Source organism: Nesoenas mayeri (assembly GCF_963082525.1).
Source record: "Nesoenas mayeri genome assembly, chromosome: 1".
NCBI classification, from domain to species: Eukaryota; Metazoa; Chordata; class Aves; order Columbiformes; family Columbidae; genus Nesoenas; species Nesoenas mayeri.
Genome location: NC_137541.1, coordinates 83780335 through 83797659, shown reverse-complemented (window position 1 = coordinate 83797659; position 17325 = coordinate 83780335). Strand labels below are relative to the sequence as shown.

General features: G+C 43.8%; 3 protein-coding genes across 3 annotated transcripts in view; 2 read left to right on the top strand and 1 right to left on the bottom strand.

The window, feature by feature from the left end:
* Positions 1 to 3348: 3348 nt before the first annotated feature.
* Positions 3349 to 10993, bottom strand: FOXM1 (forkhead box M1; the record flags this gene model as incomplete). The annotated part of the gene is made up of 8 exons (XM_080358990.1): positions 10066 to 10993; positions 8969 to 9117; positions 8531 to 8752; positions 7993 to 8121; positions 7386 to 7430; positions 6377 to 6452; positions 5569 to 5750; positions 3349 to 4395 (listed from the first exon to the last, which is right to left on the bottom strand). The coding sequence occupies exons 1-8, from the start codon at positions 10613 to 10615 to the stop codon at positions 3349 to 3351; spliced, it is 2400 nt and encodes a 799-aa protein (XP_080215116.1). The 5' UTR covers positions 10616 to 10993.
* A 697-nt stretch (positions 10994 to 11690) lies between these two features.
* On the top strand, positions 11691 to 16859 carry RHNO1 (RAD9-HUS1-RAD1 interacting nuclear orphan 1). The gene is made up of 3 exons (XM_080342158.1): positions 11691 to 12055; positions 13044 to 13312; positions 15197 to 16859. Exons 2-3 carry the CDS (start codon positions 13145 to 13147, stop codon positions 15860 to 15862), a joined length of 834 nt encoding a protein of 277 aa, XP_080198284.1. The 5' UTR covers positions 11691 to 12055; positions 13044 to 13144; the 3' UTR covers positions 15863 to 16859.
* Positions 16430 to 17325, top strand: part of TULP3 (TUB like protein 3) — a 32895-nt gene continuing 31999 nt past the window's right edge. The window contains exon 1 of the mRNA XM_080360356.1: positions 16430 to 16437. The gene's annotated coding sequence lies outside the window, so the exon portion shown is untranslated. The remainder of the gene's footprint in view (positions 16438 to 17325) is intronic.

Below are 17325 nucleotides of genomic sequence, written 5' to 3'. Positions count from 1 at the left end.
CTGGCAGCTCCATCATCTTGTTTTAGCCTTTAGTTCACTACAAACATTTTCAAAACAGAATACTCCTACTCTGCAGCCCCACTTCCACTGTTCCCACCGTGACCTCACTGCATATGCCTCTAGAAACTGAAAGTACAAAGTGCTTGAGTTCCAGTTGTCTTAACTGTCTCACTTCACTTCTGAGCAATGGCACCTTGGAACAGTCCAGTTGTTCAAATACAGGATACCTAAGCAATGACCTCCAGTAACAAACTCTGACAATTTAATCCAAAGGCATCCAGGCAGCTGCTTTGCTGAGCGATTAGAAGTGCAGCTCTCCCCTTCTCTGCCTCATAACATGCCTTCCAACACCAGATCACATTCAATTTTGTAGCTCTTCTGTGGGCTAGGAATGGGTATTAAAAGCAAGTGTCCACAGAGATGTGACAATTCTTACTGCTAAAGTTGTAAATATGCATGACTTCCGCACTCCAACAACTTCTCTTCATAGTAGTTTATGTGCTGCAGGAACTCATTCCCATGAACAGTGATATGTAAATACCAGCAGGGAAAGAACAGAATGAGAAGCCAAGACTTAGAGTTTTCAACAAGCTGGCTGCAGTCACTCAGACACAAGTGTGGTGTCTATAGCTTTTTGTAGAACTTCATAGCAGGGAATGTAAAAGGATGAAATTAAGGAAAGGATCCAGGCAGAATCTCAGACAAACACTGACAGACAGAGAGACACAAAGTAGTCTTTCTGAGGGTTGTGGTATAATTGTCAACAAGCAGGGCTTTGAATTAGATTGTGCAAAACACTGGAAAATGTGCTGCAGGTAGATACGACTGCTTAACAATTTTCTTGTTCTCATCATTTTTGATATAACTGCCGGAGCTCCCACTGGAGACACTTAGCAGGAGGAGAAACTAGTCACTAGTGTCACTAGGCACTACTGTGTTTGAACTGCTATGTTTGAAATATGGTGTGAGGTGGCTATCAAAACACCTCAGCTAACAGGGACAGCAGGGGATCAGCTGCCTGAAATTCACACCATCCCAAGGACAAGAGTATTTCATAGTTTGACAGAGACGTGATCTTTGGCTAGTTGGATCCTGAATGACAATTCTGCATATGTGTCTTCTCAGGAACAAGAAGTGAAGTGAAAGGGAGATAGGATGTCTTGAGAAACCCAAGTAGTGTTGTCAGCTGTGTAAGTAGCTGCTATGTACTAGCAGACAGTATGCCATAAACCACCAAGTGTGTCTCTTCTGCTGCCTTATGAGCACCATCTTGCCTTCTGTCTGCATTTCTTCTTCACCTTGAGCCTAAATTTAGGTTTATAGTTTGCTCTCAGCTCTCCTCCCTGAAGACAGATGTTCTGTGTAGCTTTTACTAGTTTTCACAGCAATCTGTTGCAATTTCCTGATTAGAAAATAACAATCTCAATCTAGCTGGAGGACATGAACTCCTTACTAGAGGACATTTGCAGAGAAGAATGAATCAAGACCTCCTGCCCTAATGGCAGTCTTGGCAAATCAATACATTTCTCAGTCCTAAAGCTTTCTGAAGTCCTTTCTTATTTCCTGTTTAGAGGCAAAGAAACCCTGAGACTCAGTCAGAAGTGATGGAACTTCAACTTATCACTGACAAAAAACTTCTGGCCCAAAATTCATATGGCAGCCTCATAAAACATTTTTCATTTTTGATCTCAAGCTGACCAGTCATTTGTGCTAAGCAGAGAGAAATGCAGATCATGGGGTCCAATATTCCTTCTCAGAAAAACTGAAACAATAATCATCAATACAAAGTGCTTGAAACAACTTCTAAGGACAAACAACCTCAAGCACAGGAGAGAACTGCAGTTTTGAAAACCACACACATCTGAATCCAGTTTTGTGTTTATAGGTGAAAACAGAAATACATACTTTTGAGTGAGACTTGGTTTGTATTTCTAAAGTACAGAAACTAGCTTGCTGGCAGTATTCTGATGTTTTAGACTAAGTTAGTATGTTCCCAATTTGTAAAGTCAGGACTGGCCTGTGAACAGCAGGAAAAAGTATATTATATGAAGCAAGGGGGTTCAGCAACCAAATCCAACATGGTATGGCCAGAGGAATACTGGAAGTGTCTTATTGATCACTTATGTGATCACAGAAAACATGTTAGACAAGCAAAAATCAGTTATTCATGCTAAGGCCTAGTCTGAGCACGCTGCTAAGAGTGAAAGCAGTAAAGACAATACACAGCTATGTTCCCACAGAAGCTTTATTGAGTATGTAGATGCATGAACCATCATTTGCCTGTAAGCAGAAAGATCAGGTCTGTTCCACAGCAATCTCCTCTTTTGACATGACTTCTAGAGAACTTGGATGAGTTGTCCTATTGCGCCAAGAGAAGCTATACTTTGTGTTTCCAGAGGTCACTTTTCAGTGGAAATATCAGCATTTATAGGTTCTTTTTTTACCTTATCAACTGATGATCGTAGCAGCTTTAACCATTCAACAGAAGTTCATCTTACTGCAACAGTGACTTTACCTAGTCCTCTAGGTACATAATAATAGGACTCTGGAACCAGAAGAGTTATAGAACTTGATGCAAGCTCTTCTCGATCGCAGCCTGGGAAGAGGAAACCAAGCCAAAATTTTATGCTGCAATCTAGATAATCTGTTCCAGCTTGAGTCACATATAGGTGATTTTTCAGATCTTTGCCCCAGTAACCTTCAGAACGGTCTAGATCAGTGTGTTTCAAAAGTCAAAGAAAAATGTTTTTTGGGGCGCTCATCTAGGGTAGAAGATTACAGGAGATGTGGAACATATGGAAAACACTCTAAGTCAAACCCTTTACCAGCCCAAATACTCCCATAACCCTACAAGAATAAAAATCTTATTATAATTAAGGGCTAGTTTAAGGAATGTACAGTATTTACAGCCATTAAAACTATACAGAAGATACTAAGTAATAGGAGAACAAAGTAAAGGGAAGTAAGGACAGAGTTAGGAGGTTCCTATGCTCTTTCCTATTGTACATAACTGAGGAGTGCATCCATTTCCTCTGATATGGTGAACAGTAAATACCATTCAGGGCCTGCCTAGACATTCTCTTGATAACCTCTCTCCAGGCACTCTCACCTTTACCACATGTTAAAGAGGTTCTATCTCGTTTCACATAAAATAGTCTATTGCAGCTTATAAATACAGCTCATAGCAGCTAATGGGCCTGTCTCCCAGCTTAGCAGGAGTCAATAATGCCCTGTGTTCCCATGAATGTGGGAATTAGTTAAAAGCAGTCCCCTTAGGCTACATGAACAGATCTCAGAAGAGTGCTTTCTGTAATACCAGAACAAGCCAAATTCAGTCCTCAGGCCAGTTTACTTCAGTTCAGGTATGAGCTGAGACCAACTAATATCTGTTCCTAAGTTTTCATCCTCAAGACCAGGAAAACTGATATCTAGAAGGATTTTGCTCAGACTGTCATTCATGGTGTCTAGGATCAGGCCCTCCATGAGTGACCGGTTTTCAGTAAAGCCACTGGCTGGCAGTTCAACAGCTGACTGCTTAGTAGACTCATGAGTGAAAGCTGGAGAGCTCATGAGTGGGGCATGCACTATGTCACTGGATTCTGTATTGAGCAGTTCCTGAGGGGACTCGAAGAGGGCATTTTTAATCGGTGTGCTGTTGAAGTCCAGCAAGTCTTGGTTCTCCTGGAGAGGTGTGAATGGCAACTGAAGGGTTCTCACTGGACTGAAGTCCAGCTCATGACTTCCCTTGGATAAGAATGCAGACTTCCAGGGGTCAAGGCCTCCTAGTGGGGAGGTAGTAGTTGCTGAGACTTTGCTGGGAGTGGAAGAAACTGGCAATTTGCTGAAAATCTCCTTGACTGGTGTGTTAAAGGGCCCCTCTTCCCCCTGTGAGCAACTAAGCTGTGACACATTCTCAAGAGGCTGGCATTCCTGAAGGAAAGGGGACTCTGTCCCTAACTGGTAGGGTTCAAAGCCATTGCTTTCTGGCAAAACAAGGACAGGCTCTTCTGAACAAGGCAGTGCTAGGCGCTGTTTTCTTCTGGATCTTCCCACTTCCAGCCTTTCACGCCTCTTTATAACTAACGTGTCACCATTAGATGGTGACTTCAGTATGGTGAATTGTTTCTTCTCCTTTGTGGATGAGACTGGGAGGAACAAGCCTGGCTCTTCCTTTACTGTTAGGGTTGAGGTAAATGGGGACAGGCAGTCATCCAGTTGAGAGCTTTCTTCCTCCTTTATACAGATGTTCTCAGGGAAAGAAGCTGATTCCTCACCAGGCTGGCAGCTTGTCTCCTTTAGGGAATGTGTTGGGGAAAATGAACGTTCATCACATTGACTCTCCTCCTTGATAGCAGCCATGGGTAAAGAGCATGGCTCTTCTGCAGAGAGTGACATCTAGAAACAAACACAAGTGATATGCAGTCAGTAAGCAATGATCTGACCCACCTAAAATGCAAATGATAGTGGAAGGAAGAAAAGAAAGACTGTCACTTAAGGACAGCAGAACAGTTAAGAGGAGGATCTTCAGAAAGTAGTAACTATAACAGCTAGAGATTGATCTCTGTGTGAAATTGATACAAACAAGCCCACAGATCACATGGAAAGAATTTTAGCTCAGTTGACTGGAAGTCATGCACTTCAAAGCACTTCTGCTATGAGGAACTCCCAGGAGTACACAGAGAAGGAGACCTGAATACTTCTGAAAGATTGTAAGCCCTTTGATTCCTCCTTATGCTACCTACATGTGAAATAATGAAATAAGGACAGCTTTCCCAGAAAACAGGGAAAAAAAGAAAAGAAAAAAACTGATGTTATCAAAAGAAAAAGAGCACAGGGGAAAGAGAAATCATAGCAGGATAGAATATAAAGCAGCAGGCACACAAAGGAAAATAGGATTATAGTTAGACTGGATGGAAGTTAAAGCTTTACAATGCCTAAGCATCCAAGATCAGTCAGTGAGATTCCAAGAGTTTAATAGCTGTTTTGCTTGAGCCCAGAATAACTGGGAAATCCAGGGAATTAGCAAACAGCAGGTACTGAAAACCTCTGGGAAAGACTGCATGCAAATAAATGCACTTTCAGAAGAAGTTCCCTATGATACATGTCTCTTCAGAGCTACCAAAAATTTGAATGTTCTAGGGACAGAACAAAGCCATTTCTCCCATTCTCATTTCTTCACATCCAAGCAGTAGAGAAAAAATTTTCTTGACCAATCCATAGAGCTCTCTCCTCTACTGAATTATAGTAACATCCTTATAGCAAGTCAACTAGCAGGTAATAATCACCTTAGAGACAGAGAAGAACAGAAAGCATTGTCACTAGCTAGTTCCTCAATATGAGCTTAGTTTCAGAGCACCTAGTAAAGACTGACAAAGGAACCACATGAACAAGGTCCACAAAAGGCAAGAGGAATAGAAAAACAACACAAACACTCCTGCCCGGAAAAAGAAGGAAAAAGAAGGAAAAAGAAGGAAAAAGAAGGAAAAAGAAGGAAAAAGAAGAAGCAAAACACAAAACCAAACAAAAGAACCAAAGAAAAAAAAAACCCTCAGAAAACAAGAAACCAACCTTTGGAGCAATGCGCACACGCTTATTGCTCCGGAAAGTCTCTGAGCTGTTGAGGAATGCTCCCTGTGCCATGGGTAGAGGAACCTTCATAGAAGGCTGCAAGACAAGAGGCTGACTCAAAGGAAACTGGATTGGAACCAGGTAGGAGTTGATGCGAGGAAGCAAAGGCTTCATCTTTCGTCCTGGAATGGAAAAGAATGAACTTTCTAGCCTCTTGCCCTTCCACTACAACCTCCCAAAACCCAGGCATTTAACAGGAAGTCCTTCAAATATCTCAAAGTAAACATCTAATCAGAGATAGACCCACCTGACTTCTCTGCTAATTTTGAAGACACAAATCCCAAGCCAGAAGGCCTCATGAACAAGAAAATAGTCCTTCATACAGATCCTAGCCCTCAAGTTGGGGCAAGCTCTGCTCTCACTCCATATGAGAACCCAATCTCCACCATCTTCCCAGCACATTCTCTCTGAGACAGCAATGCTGCCTTCAGCTCCAAACCTGACAGTAGGAAGCCTAAAAGCTGCTAAATCTGGATAACAGTTGCGACTTTTATTCCTTAGGGCAGGGGTGTCAAACTTGTTTTCACTGGGGGCCACATCAGCCTTGTGGTTGCCTTCAAAGGGCCAAATGTAATTTTAGAACTGTATAAAGGTAACTACTCCTACATTCAGCCCTTTGAAGGCAACCACAAGGCTGATGTGGCCCCCAGTGAAAATGAATGTGACTCCCCTGCCTTAGGGTATCTGGGAGAGTGCTTCAGATTTATGGGATTGATTCTCTTTGGCCTAGGCTGATGTAGACACTCACGTGCATTCTGGGGTTCAGCTTTGCTGCTGTTGCTTCCCGTGGTCTTCTGAGGATCAGGAAGATGTCGCTTTTGCTTCTGCAGTCATTGTGAAATAAGAAAGCAGAGAGGGAGAAAAGAAAGAGATTTAAAGAGAAAAATCCATCTTTATTCTGTTGCCTCATTTAGAACTGTGAATCCAGAAACCTGTGTTCCACTAATACAGAGAGAGCAGCTGTTAGGACCAAGCACTCATGCCAGCTTTATCTCTGTACCACTTGATGTTTTGCAGCCATGCCATCTCAAGGCCAGCTGCCAACCAAAAGCTGTGTAGAAAAAGATGGCATGACAGAGCTGCTCCAGTTGCAGGCTCTACTGCAGAAGTGACCTGATTTCGGTGTCTGAGGAAAGTGAATAGGATAAATTTATTGTATATTGGATCTCTATACAAAGTATAGACCAGATAAATGTTCAAGTGGAATAGCACAGGCAACAGAGGAATCAGAAGTCTAAGCAGATGGGAAGAAGGCCAGGGCTGTAGCTGCGATAGAAAAGTGACTGGCTGCTTAAAAATCTGTCATTGTTAACATTGGCAAATGCAAAAGAAACAGTAAACAAGTTCATCCTTCTGAGAGTCACAATGCAGCTGAATTCCAAAATGAAAAAGAAGCACAGAGAGATCCTATTATCTCTGGATCTGAGCCCTAGAACAGATTGGGACTGCTGCCATGAAGATGAAGATTTTACAAGAAATCTATCTGGACTTGTTCTCTGAAGCCTGTTGGTGCCCATTGCATCCCAGCAGTAGGCTTCTAGAAAAGCTGTACTGCTCTACCAGCTGTAGAGAGAGCATATTATCTGAAGGCAATTAATTTTTGGCTTAACTCCTTTCCCCTAAAAGGGTGTGCATGGAGTTATATGACCAGGTGCAGTAGTGACCGAGTCCCCCTCCCCAAGCCTCTTGTCCTTTCCTTCAGTGACTGGCAAGAGAAGAATGGAAGCCCAAGCCCCGAGCCAGAGGGTAAGTCTTACTGATTCAGAGTGCTCAGGCGATGTTGGTGACCCCAAGTCCAGTGGCTGGTGGCAGCAAGGCATTGAGAGGGAGAAAAATAAGATGAAGTTATCAACCAAAAGGGAACAAATGGGACATTTTAACCTTGTATAATCTGAGCAAACACTGCAGAAGACACAGAAGAGTCTAAACACACCTATACCAGACTCACAAGCTCTGTTTCTCCCTCAAACTGGTACTTCTGAAAGTACCAAGTTGGGATAGAGCAATTCCATCCTATGACTGTCTAATCAAACAGCATAGGAACTTGTGGTCGACTTCAGTGGAAAGCTTCTCGCTACGAATTTGAATCAGACCCATGGAAAGAGGTTGAACAAGCTCACTAATACATTTGGCACACCACCTGAAGGATAAACATCCCACAGAAGCTCCAGTTCATATGCACAGCCACAGCTCCTTTCTTTCAAACACAGACCTTGTCTGTTTGTCAAGAGAAGTGACTGAATCCAGCACAAAAAGGTTGATGTCAAAGCAACATAACTTTCCTGTTAAAATAAGGTGCATATGGCTAGTGTGGCACTTCAGAACTGGCTAGCCTGTCCTGTTTTCTTTGCATAAGGCACTCACCTTAAATACCTGGTCCAACGTCAGGCAACGTTTTGCATCAGGGTGAATAGTCCAGAACGAGATTTTACCACTAGCAGATGTCTCACGGACAAACATATCATGAAGGGACAGGTTGTGCCGAATGGAGTTCTGGAGAAAAAAAGAATGAGAAGGAGGTTGAAAAGGGGTAGTTTTCTTATCAGCACAGCAGGGCCTACCTGAGACATGACTGCGTGGCAGAGGGATTACATTCCAAAATGTTGACAACATGGACCTTCATATTCACTGCCTACCCAGCCAACTCTTACTCTATTTACTCTTGAGATCCCTGTTCTTACTCCAGTGATTAAACATCCCATCATCTTGCCTAAGTGGAATGAGAAAAGGGATAGAAGAAGTGGAACAGGGAACATATGAAATGAGAGGGTATTTGAGGTGGGGTGTTTAAATTAATTTCCATATTGCTCTGCAGGCCAGGGAACAACTTTTCATTTTCATCCAGAAGGCTTCTGATAATGTCACCCTGTGGCCCATAGCAACTAGATTGCCTGCTTGTTACCTTCCAACCCGGCTTAGCTACATGTTTAAAATATGGGAAATGATCCTCAATCCAGGTATAGATGTCCTTCAGAGTCATACGCTTCTTCTCAGTGCTGTTGATGGCAAACTGGATCATGGCCATGTAGGAGTAAGGAGGTCGTTCCGACACTGAACCCTGCCATGAGGGGGAGGAGGTGGCACTGGCAGTAGGAATTGCAGCAGCAGTAGGATCTTCTGCAGTCTGAGAGACAGAAGGAATGAAACATGAGTGCTCACAAAGTTGACAAGGACAACAGAACAGCCCTGGATCCTCCAGGTTCTGCTGTTCAAATCAGTAAAGGCCAAACTTGGGTTACTTAAAGATGGTGATGCCTAGTTCTTGCAAGTCGTCTGATCCACATGGATTATCTCCTTATGAAAAGTTTCAGCACATACTTTACTGTCTTCTCCTACTTACCTTGATTTTTTCCCGCAGAGGTATCTGGTTCTCTTTCTCTGTGTCTCCCTTCACAGAACAGGGACTTAGTCCACCAGATCTCATCTTCCCCAGCCACTGGATGTTAGTGAGACTATCGTCCAACACAGAGCTCATTGTCTTGCCACTGCCTGTTGGGACAACAAGCCCATAGCTCTGCTTACTCACAAGTAACCCTCTCCCCCAAAACGAAGGGATACTTCCAAAGGAGGTATCTCTGTCTCAAGATAGGGACAAGATGGTATTGCAATGCTAATGTTTTTTGTGGAAGAAATTCAACCTTGAATCTGCCCAATTTCTGAAAAAAGCTGCAGTCTTAAAAACAAGCATTCGAACCAGACTACTGCTCTCAATTGAAACAGGACAATGTCGATTCGGTACTTCAATAATTCAAATATTTTTAGCTAAAGGATGAATCTAGTATGCAGAGGCCAAGTAAGGTGGTGACAACCTCCAGCTGAAAGACCTAGCACAGTACCCAAGTCAGAAGCTCATGTGACTGCACATTTCTGAACTGCAGCAATGAAAACTAATACGGTTTTGTCATTTTTCATTAGGCTGGTTGTAGAAACGCAGCTATTGCAGGTGTCTATGTGTTCCTGGCAGACAGTACTATACTCTGAGATAAGACTTACTACAACCCAAGAGCTACATCGCTATTTTAAGTTGCAAATACAAATTTGATCTGAGCAATGTTTCAAAGTAAAATCCATCCTAATTCTAACACCTTTTCCACAGCTTCATGAGACAGCCAAGAAGGAAACAGACTTGCCACTTAGTTATTGAAGAATGGGAATCATCTCTTTTTCAAACTCTAGGCCTATATGTTTTGTCACTGACTAGGGTATTCTATGTTAGTCTTGAATTCAGCCATAACCCTTTTGTTAAATAAAACTTAGTACTTTGTTCTTCTAGACTTGACTTCCTAAAGCCAGCCCTTTCTTCCCCTAGCACTAAAATTTTGCTTTGCTATACACCTTTATATGCCATCTCTTCCACCAAAAAGTACTACTCTCATTGGCCCACTTCACATCCCTTTGTCTATCTGACAAAAAAAAAAAAAGGTAAAGATTACATACTGTTGCTCTCCTGTTCCTGTCCAAGCACCAAATCAAGTCCTGAATGGCAGTGCATTGTCTCTCCTGCAAGACCAGGTGTCTGTCTAACATTGTTGTCTCTTTCTTGACCACCTGCAGCCTTGGTTGCTGCACTGGGTTTCTTCTCTGATGGGAGATGCTGTGATGGTGTTGGACCTGCTGAACAAGACGTGCCCTCACTGCTAATGAGAATGAACTTGTTTGGCCCATTGTTGCCACATTCTTTTCCTTTTGCTGTCAGTGCCTCTATGATGCTCTGGATATCAGCATTCGTAGGGATGGCCACCACTTGTGTGTTGGGCATGGTAGGATGGTCAATTATCTTTATTGCTGCTGGGAATTTCTCAAGGGTACAGTTCCTTTTGTCTCTAGGTTGGCTGTTGTGTTGGTCCTCCTGGCTGTGCTCCTGCATAGGAATCTTTTCATCCTGACCACTGCTCTCATCTTTTGCTGAAGTACTGGATATGTCTTTCTGTGGGAGGGTCAGTTTCCGTCTTTTGAGAATTAAGGGCCTGCGAGGGCTGGTCCTCATTATTGGTCTATACAGTCACTCTCCATTGAAAGGGACAAGAACAAATCCTGCAAAACACAAGATTCAACATAACAGTGCAGAGGGCAAGAACAGCTAGGAAAGGTGCAGCAAACCGCTAAGAGACTCCCACAGAACACATTCTCAGCAACTGGTATGAAGATAGGAACAAACAAAAAAACCCCACACGCACAAAAAAAACCAAAAACCCAAAAACCAAACCAAACAAACAAACCAACCCACACAAAAAAGCCAAACAACAAACAAAGTCTCAGTAGGAATCACCTGCATAGATACAAACTACAAAGAGTCCAGCAGATAAAAACAATGTGCAGAGAGCAGACAGCCCTAAAATTAGGTGCTACCCAGCAGCCAGAGACCACCAACAGAAATGCTCAGCATTACAAACAGGCACACACGTGGCCCTTTGCAATCTACTCCACACTCTTAGAGAGAGATCACTGGAAAACGACAGAAGAATCACCCTTCATCAGACTCAAAATGTTGCATCCCTGTGGGAGTGAGCCACTTCAAAAGGCCTCGAGCTGCTACCACCAGTACAGGCCCAGGAGCAACCCTTTGTCCGCACGGCCCCGCGGGTGGTAAGAGGGAGTGCTAAAAGGCTCCTTCTTCACCCACTCCAACCCCAACCCTGCCGTGACTGCCGGTGAGTGCCTCAGGGCATCCCCGCCCCACTTTGATCCTAGACGTTTCCCTCTTCCAGCCGCCCTCCACTCTTAGCCTGGCTCTCGAGAGGTTGCCGGCCTCTGCCGCCGGCCTCTGCCTCAAGCTACAGCGGGGAGACACCGGGGAGCGAGAAGTGGTGGTGGATGGAGGGTGCTGGGCGCAGGTCACGACTCACCAAGTCCCCAGCCGGACAGCAGGTAAGGAGGGAAGCGGCAACTCCGGCACTTCCGGACTCGGCTGCTGTTCGCAGAAGAGATCGTTTCCCGGTTTGAATTTGGCGCCTGGCGACTCGTTGGCACCACGTGACGGCCTGGGCTAATGAGATGGGCGGAAGTGGGGCGAGACCAGGCCCATCGGCTGCGGCGGCGAGGCATACGGATGTGGCGGTGACGTGGGAAGAGCTGGGGCTGTTTGGGGGTTGGTGGGTCTGTACGGTTTTAGCTGTGCGGTCGCATCGCTCTTCTTCGGAGCCTTTGCTCATCTAGTGCTTGGGATGCGGGCCCTGTCCTAGGAGAGCCGTCCCCACCTCGGCAGAGGCAGTCCCGGGAGCTTCCTACAGTCTAGCTGACTCGTGCTGGGAGCCTTGCCGTGTGCCTGAGCACCAGTCGCTGACCTCGGGTAGTCCCTCGTGAAAAGCTGACGGAGCTTCACCGTTTAACGGGTGTTGCGGCTGTATCTGGCCAGGGGATTCGCAGGACTCCTTGAGGAGAGCGTGTGTTTGGTGAGCAGTCAGGCTGCTGCAGTCTTATGCGTTTGGTAAGATAATGCCTTTCTCAGAAAATGTTCTCTTTTAAATTTCTCGTTTGTGCTAATCTGTTTCTGAGTGGAAAATTAAATTCAATGTAATTTAAATTAAAGCTTATTCACTAGGTGAAAAAAAAATCTTGCAAGATATGTAGAATACAGGAGAGAAATATCAAGTATGTTCTGTATTTAAAAACTTTAAAAATCCTGAAATTAAAAAGTATGGGTAGTTAGCAACTAGAAATGGAAAGACTTCTGGTTATCTTGGCCCTACAATATATCTTGTGAGTACTAACAGTTTTATGGGTTAAATGGAAAAAAGAAAACAAGTTTTTATGATTACAAGTTCTTAAACCACTCTTTTCCTGTGACTAGACTAGATATTGAGCTAATATGAAGAAATTACTTACTTTTTTTTTTTTATAGATGATGACATAGCTGGTTCAGTAGATCAGCTACTCCCATTCCAGTTATTTTTCTCTTCTCTCCTAGTGGCTTGAATTTCCTGAAAATTTCAGTGGCCAAGCCTATTCTAAATATAGTTGGTTCTATATTTTGGTATTTTAGTCAGGCCTTATCATAGATGGATTTATTCTAAATTACTTCTAAAATATTTTTATGAAGGAAAATACCTCTGTGTGTTTGCCTGTTTTTTGTATTTAAAATATGTGTTTTCATAAGAAATACAATTTTTCCAGTAACGTTGAGTCTTTCTCAAAGGCAAATTCAGAACTCCTTTTGCTGCTGGATCACTTGCTTTGTGTTTATGTGTCCCCCAATGTATTTGTCTATTGGCTTTAGTGAAGCTTTGGAGCATTTATCTATTCTGCTGTGCATTTCTAAATCTACCTGAAATTTGACGGAAGGTCAAACTGGTAGGACAAAGTCTGTATAGAGATGTGGACAATGTACCACTCATAAAAGTTTTACTTTTGTTAAAAACTAGATCTGAAGTTTCCAAACAAGTTTGTCTTCAAGTCCATTTATTTGCCTTCTACAGATTTGAGAGCTCTTTAGCATCTCCTTGGGTGCTTTCCTCTTTTTCCAGTTGGCTTTAGCAAGCACCATGAGGTTTCTCAGTGTTTTTACCATATTTTTTTGATGCCTCCGAAGAAGAAATGTACCCACAAATCCAGGACGGCAGAACTGGTATTCCTTGAGAGGCCGCAAGAGGGACCCGTCCATTGCTATGAAACTCCACTACGTTCGGCTCAGAATCCAAGACGTGTTCCTACAAAATCTGTAGGCTGGAATACCTCTGCTGCCTGGGTTGGTATTGAACATCCCACAGTGATAGTTTTTCAGTTTCGCCTGTATGTTGCATGTTGAGGTACTAAATGTTTTGTTTAAATTTGACACTGCTGAATTTAGAGAACATTGGCTTTCACTTCAGGATTATTTGATCTAACCTGCCACCTTTTCCATTCTGTGTGTTTTGAATAGTTTCTCTCTGTAGCATTCTTCTAATGGGCTCCTTTTCTGGTCTGAAAAAGTATTCCAAGGACTGTTTGCAGTGTCCTAAGGTACTCCTTATATCATGTAATGGAAAGATTGTTTGTTTGTTTTTTAAGCAAACAGGTGCTGCAAAGACATTTCCTTTACAACAGTCATCACCTAGGGGAACTCTGTTCAAGTGTTATTGCTGCTTGACTGTCTGCTCTTCTACAAAGCAGGCTTGGGAAGTGTGGTTTCAAACCTGCATGAAACATTCCTTTGTTCCTTGTGACCTGGAGTTATTTTTGTCATGCCTTAACCTTGAAGTATCATATGTTCCATTTTTAATTTTTTTATATGCTTGAGGCAGTTAGGTTTATGGCTTCTGAAATATTAAGTAAAATAACTACGGTTAATAAGCATTCTTTTTGTTTGGAAGAGGTGGAAATGCTCACACTGGTACTTGGCTCCTTGATTGCAAATATACAATGATTCTAAAGTTTGTTTGAAGCTATCAGCACTGAAACTGTTATATATTTTTGCATTTGAAGATCCTGGTAGGTTTGTAACTTCTTGAATCATCCTCTGCAGAGTTTCTGTTGACTTGTTTCAGTGGCAACTGATTTTCTGCTCCTTTCTTCTTGATGTTATTTAAGTTTTTCATACCTTCTTGACTGCTAGATTCCTGCATTGGTAAAGAACTACCCTACATGTCCTCTGAAGCCAGGAAATCATATCCTCAAAGTCAGTGTTTCACCTATGTTCTTTTAAGTATGTGCCAGGTTACAATTGTCAGGGAATAATTTCTTTCTTCCTGCATAAAGGCTTTGCATTCAAACAATTCAGTTGTACAGCATACAGTCACTATCCTTAATTAAATTTCACTTAGTTTTTTTGAGGGACTAATGTAGTAACTTAGGAATGCTGAAAGTGAACTGTAATTATCATAGCTAGAACCCAGTTTGGTGTGCTCTAAGGAAAAACAAATTGCAAGAAGTGGACCCTGACTCTTTTTGTTTATACTCAGGAAGACAGAGAATACCATAATAAGGATTTCCAGGTTTTGAGCAAGAGTCCAGATTCTTTCAAAGAAATATAGATTGTTGAGCTTTGACCATCTTCTATAGAAAACTCATTTTAGAAGTGGCTTTTGGCTGATTTGTTACTCCAGAACACAGAGATTATCTGTATTTTGAAGTAAATATTTTTTGAGGGAATATTCTTAGAGCCTTATTAACATAATTTAAGGTGATGGAGCTAAGTGGGAATCCTTTAAATAACTTTGGATTGCTCTCAGTTCAGCTTCCTCGGGGAGACTGAGACCGTAGTTCATTGAATCTATTCAGAGTTGTGCTAAGACGCAGGAAAAAAACCCCAAAAAACAACAAAACAGGATCCAGGTTTGAACTACTTTAAATCTACAGGGGTTACAGGAGTAGACACCAGTTAGACTTTTGTTTAAAACTCAGATCTTGAGTGCTTTTTAAGTTGGCAGAGAATGGCTCACTTGCACCGCAATCACTTTTCAGAGAAGAGTGGCAAAGCATGAAGAAGTTCAGAGGTATGTCCTGCTTAGCAGCTGTTAGTAATGATTTATTTAGCTGTAGGCCAGATGACATAGTGAAAAAAGATTTGATAGGTGAGAGAGTAGAATCAGGTTGGCATTCCTTTTGTCTGGAGAATATTTTTTTAGTATTATTACTATGTCTTTCTCTTCAGGTGTGTCCACAATTTGAAACAACTAAGTCAGTGGTGTTGAAAACTTGCCAGAAGAAGCATTGTGGTCCTCACAGACACCAGAATCAGGATGTCAACCACAGTTTGTTTCATGCAGGAGGATCTTGTCGAAGAGCTACAGCCTGCATATTTCCTTCTTTAAGTTTTAAGAATCCAGACCAGTATGCAGTCCAGCCCTTGGATCATCCAAATCACTCAAGGAAGAACACACAACACTCTCACAGCCAGCCCAAAAAAGGGACAACAGCAAAAGCCAACATCCAGGTGAACAGTCTGGAAAACTGTAGTGAAATACCTTTGTTACCTGCTCCTCAGCCTGTGGAGCCAGAAGTCTATAGTCCCTCAGATGTAGACACTCCACAGGTGGCTTCCATGACACACTGGAGATGCAGCAGCACTCTACCACAACTAAGTAGCCATGCTTGGCATGCAGAAAAAGAGCTGGCATTCAGTATTGATCCCTGTGGGAGAGGGGAGTCAGCAGCAATACTAGTTACAGATACTCCAGAGCATGAGTATGGGGTAAAGGTTACTTGGAGACAGCGGCCTCATCTAATGAAATACCTGCAGGAAAGGGGGAAGCTGTGTGCTGCTGATGTACTGGTGAAGGCAAACCCTAAGCTCTCAAGGAGGCAGGCTGACATCTAACTTGGTGGCAAAAGACATGTCCCAATGTTACTTTCAAGGATGAAGAGGGTAATGATTTAAGCCAAGCCCTGTGCTACTGCTAGCTGAATTCTCCTGATGAATGCCACAAAGGGGCAGAGGGTATTTTCTTGGGGATGGGGGTATGTTGGGCCAGGCTCCCTTGGGGAAGAGGGCTCTGAAAAGAGCCTTCTAAGTGACGTGAATTCTTGAAGGGGTTGTTACTCCAACTCTGGACGAGGCAGAGGGTAGAGGAGCACCGCGCCCTTGCCCTCACTCTCCCCTATACGCTTTCCGGTGCTGCTGGCGCAGATACCCGCCTCGCCCTAGGGCACGCAGAAGAAGGGGGCGGGCCTGGGCTCAGACCCGGCGCAAGTGGTTCTCTTCCTGCCGAGGCCCCGTGGCCAATAGACGGCCCGTGTGCTGCGCTTTCAACCAATGGCGCCGCACTTCAGTACCGAGTTCTGTTGCCAAGGGTAGCGGTGAGGCCGAAGCCGGGCGCGGCGGCCTGGACCCATAGCAACAGCGGGGCTGGGGATGGAGGGCGCAAGGGGCCGAAGTGGCCCTATCGACGACAGGTAAGAGGGGTAATGGGCGGCAGGAACCTGCGGGTGCCTGGCCGAGGCCCCTGCCCGCGGGCGGGTGCAGTTTCGAGGAGGCGACCTGACCCGGGGCTGCGTGCAGCTCTGCCTTGCATCAGAAGCGGCGCCCCCGGCTGTAGAGCGCCAGATGGTGCGTTGGGCGGCCGCAGCGGGTACTGGGCGGACAGAGCCGCATGCGACTGTGTGGCGTCACCAAGGCTGCTGGCGCCCGAACGCGCGCAGGGCGGCGAGCAGTGATGCGAACACCCGCCGGGTAACGTTGCGCTGTTGGGCCGGTGGTGCACTCGTAACACCCGCTTCCTGCCCGCACGTAACGGCTGTGTAACCCGGTTGTACTGTATGCACTTAACTCTTTGACGTTATGTATTATGTATGCGTCCTCTCAATATAGATTAAACTGGGTTTGTGTGGTCTCGGATCACTCTGCTTGTTTCTAGGCGTTGCTGTGAAGCATTCTTGCAATGTTATTATGCTCTTCTGTTCCTGATTAACCTCTTGGGGTCTATGGTAACATACTCCGTATGCCATTGCAAAGGAAAGGGAAATGACTGAATGGAACTTAACTGATGTAAGAGGAAAAACAACTGTCAACTTTGGAGCAGATATTTTGGAAAGAGTTTATGCCTGTGACACTTGAATAGCTCAAAACCAAAATTATTTGAAATTGAATGTGAGGACACAGGCAGGCAGTGAAAATGGGTTTTGACAGAATCAGTGTGATTGTAAAAGCACAGGAAAAAATGCACTTTGGGCCTCTGGATATAGAAAGGAAGAGCAAATAAAGAGAGAAACCTAGACTTCTAGTAGCTGGATTATAGTGAACACAGCGTAGAGAAGAAATTGTGTTTATTTATGACATATACT